General features: G+C 38.6%; 1 protein-coding gene across 2 annotated transcripts; it reads right to left on the bottom strand.

Moving 5' to 3' along the window:
• Nucleotides 1-123: 123 nt before the first annotated feature.
• rac3a (Rac family small GTPase 3a) lies at nt 124-13,291 on the bottom strand. Of its 2 annotated transcripts, none has more exons than XM_034039637.2 (6): nt 13,044-13,291; nt 7,794-7,865; nt 7,485-7,602; nt 6,275-6,337; nt 4,904-5,063; nt 124-3,601 (listed from the first exon to the last, which is right to left on the bottom strand). In XM_034039637.2, the coding sequence occupies exons 1-6, from the start codon at nt 13,076-13,078 to the stop codon at nt 3,471-3,473; spliced, it is 579 nt and encodes a 192-aa protein (XP_033895528.1). In that variant the 5' UTR covers nt 13,079-13,291; the 3' UTR covers nt 124-3,470. The 2 variants fall into 2 exon arrangements, with proteins under 2 accessions (XP_033895528.1, XP_058845841.1); XM_058989858.1 differs by lacking the exon at nt 13,044-13,291 and adding an exon at nt 12,083-12,212.
• Nucleotides 13,292-14,007: the final 716 nt, after the last annotated feature.

Raw genomic sequence — 14,007 nt, 5'->3', positions numbered from 1 at the left:
GAACTCCAGTTCAAATGAACACTGATATGATTTGCATTAGTGAAGTTGAAATATGTAAAATATGTAATACATTGTGAAATTCTCAAACATTATATATATATATATATAACAAGCAGCAAAAAATAGTTATAAGTTCATATTTATTATACAAAAATGTTTCTTATTCCACAATACTCTTTATGACACGAATAATAGTAATACAAAAAGGATAACAAACATGGAGCTCATCTTAAGAGTTATGAATCCCACCAAATCCGCAGAGGAAATGATGGAGATTTCACCAACAAAGAGCAACTCTATCCACAAGCTCAGAACACTTTCCATGCAGTTTAAGACATAAGTTAACAGAGACTGAGAGACCCAAACCTTTCTTTCCGAGCATGCTCAGATAGATCACTCCCCTGCTGTTGCCATGCCGATGAAGCTCTGCAGCAAGAGTGGGATTCTGGATCCCTTAAAAAGTCGCCTAAACATGCTGTAATTTCACATATCAAACGCTAGAGGGAGTCTGTTTACAATACTATAGAATCGTGTAAAATACATGACATGCAGTCGCTTTCATTCAAATCAGGTTTTTAGTGGAGTTTAATGTTTTATTTTTTTACTTTTCAGAATAACATTCTCTAATCCCCTGAAAAGCCTATTTTCCCCAGTCAGAAACGGGTAATTATTTGTAGGTTAACGATAACAAGGCCTCCTGCAGCGGTTACTGCTGCCTTTGTTAAATTTCTACGATCATTAACTTTATGAAGTGCTGCTGTACTGGCATGTCTAACTGGGAGAACTGAGCATGCTCCTTCTGTAGGTTTTGTTTGGTCACTCCGTAATTAAAAAAAAAAAGAAAGAAAAAAAGGACTTCATTAGATACATACAAATAATTGTTTTTATTAATACATACCTCTTCTAAAATGTTAAAGGATTTGTTATTCACTGTATATACTGTATTTTTTTTTTGGCAATTAAAAACAGACCGAATAAAGTGTTTGAAATTAAAAGTTGCATGTAAATCGTTATCTTGCAAGTTAAGTAGATTATCAAAGATGCAATAACATCACTTTACAGATCAGCGGTTACCACAGCAACCCAAAGCACACACACACACACAAAGGAAGGACAGGTTTGAAAATGGAAAACAGAATTAAGACGGGGCCCTGATGTGCCCCAAGTTAAACATCTAGACTGTTTAGGCAATAGGGTTAAGCGGTTTTAAGTTTGGCATGCTAGCCCCCCAATGTTACTTAGGACACTCTTGAAAATGTTTATGAAACACACTATTTGATTTCTTTTTTTCCCCCCAATATTTTTCCTTAGGTTGCAGGCCCTTTGTGCAGTAAACCACAATACATGTTGAATGAAAGTTAATGCATTCCATCCCATTTCTTACATTGGCTCAGTAAGCCCAGAAGCTGTATGTATTTGGTGTCATTGTATCCCCTTGTTCACATGGGTATATAAAACAGATACTGCATCTAGAGAGCTCTCTTAGATTCAAATGCCTAGCACCTTCTTATGGTACTGTTGTATTCACCAGATAAGACTTTTAACATTTAGGCTGTCTAACAAATAGTAAAAAAAATAAATTAGCACCTTGTCATCAAGAACGCCCCCTCTTAGATCCTGGACATCTGCTGAATTTAAAATGGAACCACACTGTAAAATGAAAAACATCGCTATGCTCTACTGCATTATATAGTGAAGTCAATTCAAGTCAAATCCCAAATAGCCTTTTAAAATTTACAGAGCGGAACAATTGAACCCATCAGTGAAAGAGCCCAGTGTCTGTTGAAAGCAGGGACAGGCTGTGCTTGGATGGAGAGTGAACAGGTTGTTGCTGCTCAAGAGCGTTTGGGCACCTTGACATTCGTTTGGTGACCATCATTTAACCCTTTTCCTGGAAATAGCAATTATAGAAAGTGTTATCTGAGGCAGCTCTGTTGAATCTTTATCCATGTTCTAAGTGATTGGAGAGAAGTCTTGTGCATTATTTTATGCAAGGCCTTGTACAAAAGAATGCTAAGAGACAGATGTCTTAAAACAGGAGAGAGGTAGCCATGCAACAAGGATGAACACACAAGAAGTTTTGCTACCAAAGAATTCTGTATGTAAAGTATGTGTTTAAAAAGGCAATAAAACCGGTAGAAATGAAGACGGAAAACAGTCCCAACGGTGATCTACAGCTTGTCTTTTGGTTTGATCTGTTTCAGAGGCAGGCTGTTCCTGAGTCTAACAGCAGTGTAACAAACTGTATGTTGCTACTGGATCTAATGCGGGACATGACATGGAGATATAACACTCAACTACAACTGTAGTGGTATCCAGGATAATAAAGCTAGACTAAAGCGACACGCACCATTGGATTCAACTGGGGAAATGAATGTTATTTATGTACTCCAAAAAACAAGATACTAAACAATGTAAACTGCACAGCGAGATCCTAGGATTGATGCATGGGAGCAGCCAGCTTCCACACCATTGCAACACAGTACGTATAAATGAAACAGGAGATTTCAACATCCTGCAAAGTTACTATCTATATTTTGTGCCCAAGCTTAGACACAGATTCATCCAATTAAGAGTATGCCTATTGGAGAATGGCGACAGTGTGCTGATCATCATCTTCTGCCTCAAACCATCATTTGAATTTTTCAGCTACTGAACAGTTATTACTTTCTAATTATTAAAACAGCAGTGATGCTTTTAATTAAGACATGTCACCATTAGGACACTTCTGAAACCCACACAGTTTTTACTACTCTCCACAACTGGACTCCAAGGCACCCATTAATATGATTGGAACTGACAAGGAAATATGTGTTTATACACATTGGTTATCTACATTTACACTGAGTTCTCACTGTCTAAGTCACAGAATAACAGACTGTAGCCATGGAGTGTCTGCTGGTTAAGCTTAAACACTGTAGTATATACTTTTGCAAGTACCACAATATACAGTAGTTTCACATCTATGGGTTCTTTCAAAGCAACATTCACACAAAAAAGATGAATACATTAGTAATACTAGCCATGCCCTCACTGCAACACTGTTACCAAAATCATTTTTAAAGGAATTACATTTTGAGATTAAGGAGGGACATTTGTCTTTTTTGTTAAAACAGTATTTTTTAGAAACTTTGGATGAAAGGATTTCGTTTTTTTTTTTTGGGGGGGGGGGGGGGGGCTGAGTTTAAATGCCTTTTCTTTAGTTGCTCACAAGCATGCAACTATCTAAGACGCCTTTTTTTCTTACAAATTTTAAAGGCAGATTCTGACAAACTTGTTTTTGTTGTTTTTAGGAGGGGGGTACACTCAGTGGATTTCACCCATCCCCTTCCCCCCCTTCACTGGCTGAAAACGGAATTGTATTAATTCTCACAAGAGAAAAAAAAAAAAAAAAAAAAAAAAAGGACAGTGAATGATGTGTCCCCCAGTTTGATTTTTTCATTCCTGAGATGGCTGCTGTTAGGGTCCTCTCAAAAGACGGTGCACTTCTTGCCTCGTTTTTTGACAGGCGGGGGGCACAGCACCGCTCGGATGGCCTCGTCAAACACGGTCTTCAAGCCGCGCTGAGTGAGGGCCGAGCACTCCAAGTACTTCACTGCACCTGCAGAGAGGGAGAGGGAGAGAGAGAGAGAGAGGGAGAGGGAGAGGGAGAGGGAGAGAGGGAGAGAGGGATTATTTACAAGCATTACCATTGATCAACCTATACCTTTGCGGGATAAACCACAGCTGCACGTCACAGAACCAGGGGTTCCACCCACCACTACTTCTTGTTTCAATCCAGGGGGATTCCCCCAGTGCTGGAAAAAAAGGTATCAAAATCCAGCAGTGGCTGGAGTGGAAATAAGACCCCCCATTGCGTAGCAGTTTGATCCAAGCCTGGTTTTTTCTATGAGTTTAAAAGGACACACCTAAGCGTGTTACCAATACACCAGGGCTAATCAAGCTTGTATTAAAACCTGGAGTGGGTGAAACTGCTATGCAATAGGAGTCTTATTTCCATCCCTGCAGTGTGTTTGTCTATTTCTACTTCTGAATTTAGGTTTGAGTGATTGTAATTATGTATGATGAAGATTGCCTGTCAATTTTAACTCTAGGTAAGTGTTAGGCCAGTTCACTCTCAGTCTGTCCTTCGTGTAGCACAGCCTCTTACAGCATTATGTGACCAACTACATTTCCCTTAAGACTGCATTGCCAACTGTAAACAGCTGATACTGTATAACCGGATAGAATGGATTTATTTTAGATTATTTTATACTTAAACACAGGCTCCATCATCTGCACAATCAATAAAATAACCAGTTACTGAGACTTGTACATGGGATTGAGGGCAACAACAAACAGGTCTTAATTATTACATGATAATTCCCAGCTTCCGGTTACCAACAGAAAGACAATGAAACTCATTAATGTTCTCCTAGAATTTGGAAAACAGATCTTAATCTCACAGCTGCGGGGGGAAAAACAAACAAAAAAAACATAACAAAAGCCCCTTTGAGCAGCGCAGATCCCCGTCTCCTGACTGAGTTTAATGCACTGTGCCCTCTACCACTGGAAAGGGATTGTGGGTAAATTCCCTAACCTGCTCCCACAGTGTCTATACAGTATCAGTAACAATAGAATACACATCTGCTCAGTCCAGGTTACAGCAAATACTTAAGACAGCCCAATACATGGCACTGTTGGAGACTGAAGAATTGTGCAGCGCTGGAAAAGTATTTTAAAATGTAATGTTTTTTTCCTTGAACCAGCATAAATCAGCAGCATTGCAAAATACTATAATTTTATAGTATCTGGATATGGTACAGGGAAGTGTCCAGTAATTAAACCGCCTCTCTCCCTAAGATTATATGTCAATTCTTCAGCATTGGAAAGTATTCAGAACAATCTGTTTACATGTTCTTACCTATCTCCCTGGCCATTGCCAGCCCCTGTGGGTAGGTGATGGGGGCCAGTTTCTTGTCCCGGAGACGTTCGATCGTGTCCTTGTCGTCCCGCAAGTCCAGTTTGGTCCCCACCAGGATGATTGGTGTGTTTGGACAGTGATGCCGCACCTCTGGGTACCACTGTGCAGAGACAGACAGACAGACAGACAGACAGACAGTTTAAACCAGTTTTATCACTGCTCACTGGTATGCAAGTTTGCATGCATTCCACTAGCATTTTTCCATCACACTGAGATCAAATTGAAATCAATCTGGAATTAATTGTTTCCATCAGCAGCCAACTCCGGACTGAGGGCTGGCGGAAATACTGTAGATGCTGCTTATTAACAACCTCTCGGTTCCCAGCAAAAAGTTGTCATGAACTGAAAGTTGCCAAAAAGCGAAAGCCCCTGTTTTCAAGTGCATTTATATGGAACAACGATATATACTGTAGTTGTAGAAATATGGCACTGAAATACGTTTTAAATGTTAGTGTAAATAATTAACGTGAGAAACATGAAATACCCAAACATAGAACTGTTTACTTCACATGTGTAAAAAAATAGTACTACACAACGATGTACTACAATTGTCCTTACAATGAGTAAAGCAAACATAAAAAATATGTGTTGTAATTGACTGTTGAACTTAATCAATTCTAAAGAACACAATTATTAAATAAGAAATTGTCCAACGTTGTCTGCTTTTTACAACGTACCACCTCCCGCTGTAAATCCATCTCAATTTTGCGTGTAGCTTCGTAGCAAGTTTCAAAGCCGAGATTCTGCCTCAGTCCGCCAGAAATATGCAGTTGCGAAATCAGTGTGTTATAAAAGCTGCATGAAGTATGCACATAAATCATGCAAGTGCGCTCTGTAGCACTCCAACTAGTAATAAAGCTGTCAATAAACGGCGTGCAGTTGCTAATATCAGAATTCTATTAACATTAAAGTCTATGGGACGGGATTGATTCCTGGGAAAATGTTAATAACTGAAAGTTGTCTATCAGGGTTGCTAATAACCGGCATCTACTGCACTTGGATAGAGGAGGCTACCCAACAAGCATCCACTCAGAAACAAACATGAAAAACATAGATATTACTGCGATTACCATCAAGAACATACTGGAGTAGGTGAAGAAATTGTCCAAATGGGAGTTAAACAGCATGATATTTGGCACCTGGCTTCAGACTAGAATGTACGCTGCAAATACAACTGAATTCGTAATTCTTTTTAAAATATAACAGATTCGGTTCTGGAGGCAACTGCAAGATCCGTGCAAAAGCCCTTTTCACTGTGCGCTACAGCACGGAGCAAAACGGCCACACGAGAAAATACAACACAACACTGACCTTCGCTCGGACATTCTCGAAGGACGCTGGGCTCACCAAGGAAAAGCATATCAAAAACACATCCTGTGGAAAGCAAGAAGATACAGTAATTAAGCACGAGCAAAACTGAAGGGAAAAGAATCAACTGGGCATACATACAGCAGTTAAAATCAATGTTAATCAGGGAATGACTCAAACTGGAACAATATCTGACCCAATAAAAAAACACACACACAAAAATTAGTAGGCAGAAATAGTAGCAATACAGTAAGACATTCAGAAGAAAGGGCCCAGACTTAGCAATAGGATTAGAGAGTCACAGTTCGTTGAGAAATTCCTGTTGGACTTCATAAACTGAGGACTGGGAAGGGGGAAGGGACGGTGATACACATGAATATACATTCACTACATCAGGTGACAAATCCTACTGTTATCAGCGGGGAATTAATACCTGACACATTAAGCAATAGACAATGAGCGTGGCTAGCCCTGTCAATCAATGGACAACAGTCTTATGCACACACAATGAAGGGAGGAGAGAAAGAAGACCTTCAGATTCTATACAGTATATTTATAGATCAGCCTGTAGAGTTGTATATGATCTATATATTAAAAACTAGAAATGATCGCACCAGACTGCTGATCTAAAGACACAAATGTGTACTCTTTACTTCTCTTTTCATAAAATGCCCTTGGACATAAAACCTTGAAACATTTAGCTCTGTTGACCTTTAATTAACAAAGCTCTGTACTAAAGGAAGGAATTTGCAAAGCACATCAATACCGTTACAAAACTGAGTAAAAAAAAAAAAAAAAAAAAAAAACATTAAAACTAGTCCTTTTTAAAAAAAAGTAGCTTAAAAAGACATGTTCCCCCTACTTCCCCCTTTCCCTTTTTATAATGTTTGTAATCGTTATTCTTATTATTATTCTTAAAATAGTTTTTGTTATTTTTTCTTTAAATAAACACTAAAATAAATGTAGAAAAGGGGGCATTGTACATTATATATATATATATATATATATATAATAAAAATAAATAAATAAATAAATAAATAAATAAAATAATAAAAAAAAAACTTTAAAAAAGAACCCTGCAGTCTGGCTGCTTTGTTACCAGCTTCGTAACATTACTGGTGTGTTTTCCTGGAGCTCTGATAAACACAGACTGATGCTCTTGAAGGCCCTAGCTACGGAAGGCCACGAGGCTCATGAGGGGTGCAAGACGCACCGTCTGTGGGTAGGAGAGCGGCCTGAGTCTGTCGTAGTCCTCCTGGCCAGCAGTGTCCCACAATCCCAGGTTCACCGGCTTGCCATCCACCATCACATTGGCAGAGTAGTTATCGAAGCTAAAGAGAGGATGGGGGAGGGGGGCAGACAAGACCAAGAAGTCACAAACAATGTACTGCTGGTGAGCTTTTAAACAGCTGTTTTAGTCGTCGTTACAGCAGGCTTGACTGCAGCCAAGCAGCACAGTATATAATGCTCTGGCTGTGAGAGTATATTTCAATGTTAAACTCACAGCACCGGTCGTACTCACACTGTGGGGATGTACTCTCCAGGGAAAGCATTGGTAGTGTAACTGATCAGCAGACAGGTTTTACCCACGGCACTGAAAAACAGCAATGGTAAATCAAGTTAAAAATAAGAGCTGCAGCAGAAGTAGGGCAGCTCATCCCTCCTGGGGCCTCTAAGACAAGGGCGATTGCACCTGCCCCTTCTCAGAAACCCCTATGCAATGCAGACGGTTAGAAAGGTGTACTGTGCTAAAGCAGTTTCCAAGTCACACACACAATGCTTACTATATGGTTCTTCAATGTGTCTCCAGGAGAACGAGGCTTAGAAATGGTGCTGTTGTACAGTTTCAGTATGATCTCGCACACAAAGAAACAAGAATTTGTCCTAATAAAAGTTACCAAAAGCAAGGCTTGGTTAGTCAGTGGTATTCATAAACTGGATACAAAAAAGTTTGTTGCTTCTGCCAATTACTGTCAGCAATTTGATGTACTCGGCTTCCAAGTTATAGGCCTAAATCATATCAATTGGGTGTATATAAAATCTACACAAATGCAGATAAGTTTGAAATTTTTATTGCATGTATTAATGGGGTTAACATTTCACCATTTGGGGGAAAACATCAGGCAGGATTAATATATGGCTGGAGGAATTTGGATCCATTTCATCCCAGAATCTTATTCCGAACCAGGACCCGAGGGCAAATTAAAGGAGAGTACTTCTAAAGACCTTAGCAAAGGGGCAACTGGAAGGTATCCCCAATATTTCACACTCTCAGTACTACAAGTTTATTATATCATCTTAGTCGCAGGTAAGCTGATTTTTGTTGTTTATTCAACGTATTTCTTTAAAACGGTATCAGAAAATGAAAAGCTATATATCATACTTTTTCTTCAACTCACCTAAATAAAATAACACTCAGGAAGTTAACTTTGTTAGTCTGAAGCTTGACAGCTTACGGTATACCAAAAATGGATCTGTTGAATACAGTATTCTAGGCTGGAGTGCAGCTGGTAATTTATACACTCGATTTATTTTATATCTTTTTCTTGGCTGAAGGAAACACAAATGGCAGTACAGCGCAAAAGAACATGTCAGATTACGTGACTAAAAAGGATTACTTGTGATTGTCTTTCAATAGAATTTCATATCACTAGCGAACAGGTGTGAATCGATCAATAGAAAACATCAAGATTAAAACCCTTAATAAAGCATGAATTAAATATATATATTGACCCTTACAGTGACAGTTCTTAATACCACCTCCATTCAAATCAATATATATTTTGATACGCTGTTACTGACATTTGCACTGTTAGAGGTTGTTATTGAGGTTGTCCTTCTGGAATGATTTCAGTGGAGCTGGTTTAAAGATATGACACTGGTCATATCAATTGAATACATGCTATTAAGCAGACTTTCAAAATGTCTGCTTTCCATAAAAACCCTACAGCGGTGCACTGTAGCCATACAGCAGGTCTGTGTGTGTGTCGTGGTTGTTTAGCAACTGCTTTCAAACCATTCTGTGACTGCCTGGAAACTCATCTGATAAACAAAAATAAATTTGTAGGAAAATAAAACGAAACTGAAAGAAAATAACAAGTCATTAGTTTATATTTAATCAAGAGAGAGAATTTTGTTTGTGTGTGAACTGTTTTTTTTTTTCAGTGCATCAGGTTGAATAGCTGATATAAAGAGGTGTTGTGTTTTACACTATAACTTAAAAAATGCTCAAGTGAGCAATAAGAGGAAGAGAGACACAAAGCCAGAACATATACTATTTAGATATTATATACATTGTTCAAGCGAGGCGCTTCCAAGTTCTGAAGCCTGGGGTTGATGGCTGGCTCCCACTGTCTCACTCCCTTTCCTATAAACACAAACTGAAAACAGCGAATGAATCAGTGCTGTCTGTCTGGCACTTCCTCCTTGCGACAGCCCCTGTCCTACATAGACTATGCTGTGGGGCACATGCAAGGGCCTCTGTTGCTATTATCGGTTCAAATCAGCAGCAGGATGGGGATGAAGGGAATCCAAAGTGACAGCTCCACAAGAGGCACACACAATCACAGAATAATCCAAGAGGGGGGATGGGAGGGGGCGGCAGGCACCCACTGTGGGGTTGGGCAGCTCTTAACCATGCAAGACCGCCAAACTACAGTCTGGCTACTGAACTGTGAAAGGCCACCGCTTGGCAAGCTGGTGATAAGAGATGGGAGTTGCCGTGATTTCATGTGTGACTGCCATGTTTTTAACCTCAAAAGACCTGGCTTATTTGGACAGTTATCACAGGGATGGAAATACGCATAGCAGTTCGATCCATTCCTGGTTTTACTAGGAGTTTAATAAGACACACCTGAGCTTGTTACTGTACTTGTATACTGTGGCTAATCAATCTAGTAGCAAAAAAAGGAATGTATGAAACTGCTATGCAATAGGAGTCTTAGTTTAATCGATAAGAATATGTTGTGCTATAGGAGGCTGTGTGGTCCAGTGATAAAAGAAACAGGCTTGTAACCAAGAGGTCCCCGGTTCAAATCCCACCTCAGCCACTGACTCATTGTGTGACCCTGAGCAAGTCACTTAACCTCCTTGTGCTCCGTCTTTCAGGTGAGACGTAATTGTAAGTGACAGTGCAGCTGATGCATAGTTCACACACCCTAGTAAGTCTCTGTAAGTCGCTTTGGATAAAGGCGTCTGCTAAATAAACAAAATAATAATAATAATAATAATAATAATAATAATAATGTTATGGTAATGCATCTCCCCAGGGACAGTGGAGGAGCACACCATTTACATGGTCATAGCATCATGCAGACAGTTTATCCAACCGAAACTTGGAAAGCTAATTCTTGCATTGCATTAGTATGTGGGTGTGCTTGTCTGTCCTATGACACACATACCTTTTACACACTTATCTGTATCATACAGCCAGCTCCAATTTTATATTGATAGCCAAATAATACACATTAATGCAATGACTCTGTGCTCTACGGCACAAGAGTAGAATACATTTGTGAAAGACAGGCCTAGATTTTGAAAAGCAGATACAGCATTTCATTGGAAGAATGGGAAGTATAGCATTGTCTTCTTAAGAGGGCTGTGTGCAACTCCACCCCAGTGCCTAACGCTGCTATGAGTTGGTTGTGAAGGCTTTTACAACAGTGCCAGCAAACCTCACTGCAAACAGCCACATTTCAACAGTGACTGAGATTCTGCCCAAAGAAACTGCAGTACATTGTAAAGTCCAGTCAACTCCTCTTTATCCATTATGCTCTCTTTACCAAACTGGAGGAGCATCAGTCAGTGTTTGCTCTGGTCATCTTAGACTCCTATAAAGCTGTCTATTCCAACTTTTTCCATGTACCAGGAGCCGAGTCCTACTGTAATACCAGTAGTAAAAGTTTCTGACTTTTTAAAAATGAATACAACAAATGTGGTGAATCGTAGCCTGCTTCCTTACGTAATGCACTGTCGACTACTTAATTCCTTTTGTTTTTGCTATACAGATTAAAACATATGCAGAGAATATGCTGTATTTGTGAACTAAAATGGAACAAAATTAATTATGCAATACAAAAATGTCAGTGTGCCAAAATATTTTTTGTAGGTGTGTTTGATAGGGACGTAGTGTTCACAACTCACCGTCCGCAAAACTGAGAAAATAATTTAAAATAGTGCAACAAGGCTGAATGGTAAATTATGTTCCAAAGATTTTCCGCCAGACTAACAGCTGGTGAATCATCAGATTTACAGTATGTTACTACATTTAGAAGAGACAGCATTGAAGAAATCATATATATTTGTCTGTGTAAGCAGAAATTGATTCATGTACTTTGGTGAATGTTGTAAACATCCATTAGCCTGCATTAACCCTCATCCTAGTTGTCAGTTCAAAATGACAATACAGCCCTGTATCTGTCCAGTGAATGTACATCTTTCCCTTTCCTCTGTTGGATTACTTAATTACATTACTGTGTGCTGAGAAATAAAAATAGCAATACTATTGCAAATACTGTACAATTAAAAACGAGGCATATATTTCAGTACATTTATCCAGTAAATGTTATCATAATACTTACAATTTCAAATATATATTTGTATTAAACTGGGCTGTAATACACTCCATATTTAAAATGCACACGTTTTCCATTCCACAAAAAAAGTAAATAGTTAAATATATTTTTTACAGCTATGGCGTCTTAAGAGCTAAAACCATAAATTCACTTCCATCTCCACATTCATTATTAAAAGAGAAATAACTGCGAATCTCTTGTATTAAAACCATGAAGGTATGGTACAGAATCCACTTACCAGTCCAATACATACTGATGTCCCATTGAATAACACACACAGTATAGTAGGGGATTATTCATGTGCAGACCATCATTTGTAAACCAAAACACAAAACAAGCAGATTACCAATTGAGTTAATTGTCTCTGGGTGGCAAATGCATGATCTAGTAACTGAGATCACTCAACTACAGCCGCCGCCCCATAATCAACCGATAACTGCACTGGTTTTAATCAGGCAAGAGAGAGAGAAACAGTAGCCTAGTATTTAAAATAAAACAAATTCTGGTAAATTGGTGTCCCTTAACATTTCACTACAATATATATCGTTATACTGGGTTGGAGCATTAATTCCAGTTTGTATCGCATCTCTATAGATAGTAAAAGCCTTACACCCAATAGCGAGGCGTGAAACATTACATCATAAATATGTCTCTTTAACGAAGCTAGTTCACATTTCGGAAATCGAAGTGATTTTTACATTTTTTTTTTTTTTTTTTTGTTCCGAGTAAAATTCAGATTCGTTTTTAGAAAATTATTTTATTTCTCTAAGGACGTAATTAAAACCACATTGATTCTATGTGGATAGCAAAGGTTTACAGTTGGGTGTACGTTTAGAAATCTGTATACTAAAAAGGAGAATAAAAAATACTGTAGTTGGTGAATACACGTTTCCCATACACGAGGATACAGCGTACCGCATTATTTCAATTATATTATCCAGTTGTAATTCTATTTAGGCAAAAAATCCAAATCTGCTTTGTCGAAGCAGCATTTAAAAACAAAATATCTTAACTGCATTACATTACAGTATTGCAAAGCACAGATCACAGGAACTCTACCTTTTAACCAAGGAACAAGCTAGCCCCAGCCCTTCGCTTGCAACAATTGCATTCTCACACAGATAGACACTAGCTGCCTTTTTTGATTCACACACAATTATTTTTCAAAGATGTTAAAATGTATGCTTGTATTTACTCACCCGTCCCCGACAACCACACACTTTATTGCCTGCATTTGCAGAGAGTAAGACTACAACAAAGAGCAGAATCCCGGAGATCTTTAAATTAGCGTAATTACGGACTGTGATTTCAGGTTTGGTGATAACGGGGCTGGTTCGGTATTGGAGCTTGAGCTGCAGCAGCAAAGACAGAAATCCCGATTCAGACCGAGAATTTCCGAATAGACACGAGCAGGTTTAAAGAGATAGCACACTATAGCAGGGCAGACAACTTCAATCTATACAAATATCTGGGAGTCTTTCCCCCCAGGTTGTCTTAACATTGCCCTCCAGTAAAGTTTGCGATACCAAAGCGTACCCCTATAGCAGAATATATGGTTTACAAAATACGCCCCTTATTCTTACATATTCTAGGGTCTATTCACAAAACTTTAAAAACAGTTTTAAGGATTATTTTGTTCAGGACATTTTTTTTATTAAGTAATAACGTTTCCAGGCCATGAAACCCTTTTCAACTGGGCACACACACACACACATATATATACACACACACAAATAAACTTTTAATTAAATAAGCCCTTAAAGTTTTGCGAACAGTTTTAGGGTTATCACATGATTGTATGGGCGTGTAGGTGAAAAGGCATTGCTCATTGAAGTGCTGTAAAGAAGGATTACTTGTAAAAAGAAGAGGCAGGATCCTAAAAAAAAAAAAAATGATATACTGCACTCAAATAGTAAAGTTACAAACAATATAGATGATTAGTCACTGGGAAACACACCCTGTCACTGTTAGAAATGCTTAACTGTATAGCAAATGTGCAACATTGTTAAATCACAATTCTAAGAGAGGAAGTCAAATATAGTTAAGGTAATGACAGGCTCTTAGGTTTTTTTTTGTTTCTCTTTTTTTTTAAATACCTGTCAGAACTGCGCAACCCATTAGCGTTATTTACGTTACTGGAAAACTCCACCTCATTGGAAACCG

The sequence above is a fragment of the Acipenser ruthenus genome, chromosome 17, assembly GCF_902713425.1.
Source record: "Acipenser ruthenus chromosome 17, fAciRut3.2 maternal haplotype, whole genome shotgun sequence".
NCBI lineage: Eukaryota > Metazoa > Chordata > Actinopteri > Acipenseriformes > Acipenseridae > Acipenser > Acipenser ruthenus.
The sequence above is the reverse complement of the archived record's forward strand: the minus strand, read 5'-3'. Positions and strand labels throughout refer to the sequence as shown.

Bases quoted from the DNA above. Each gene is read 5' to 3' on its own strand.
- rac3a (XM_058989858.1), bottom strand. From the start codon at position 12,144: ATGAATAATCCCCTACTATACTGTGTGTGTTATTCAATGGGACATCAG. The intron at 7,603-7,793 runs GTGAGTACGACC...TCCTCTCTTTAG, and splicing joins GGAGAGTACATCCCCACAGT to CTTCGATAACTACTCTGCCA. The intron at 3,602-4,903 runs GTAAGAACATGT...CCCTCTCTGCAG, and splicing joins GGCAATGGCCAGGGAGATAG to GTGCAGTGAAGTACTTGGAG.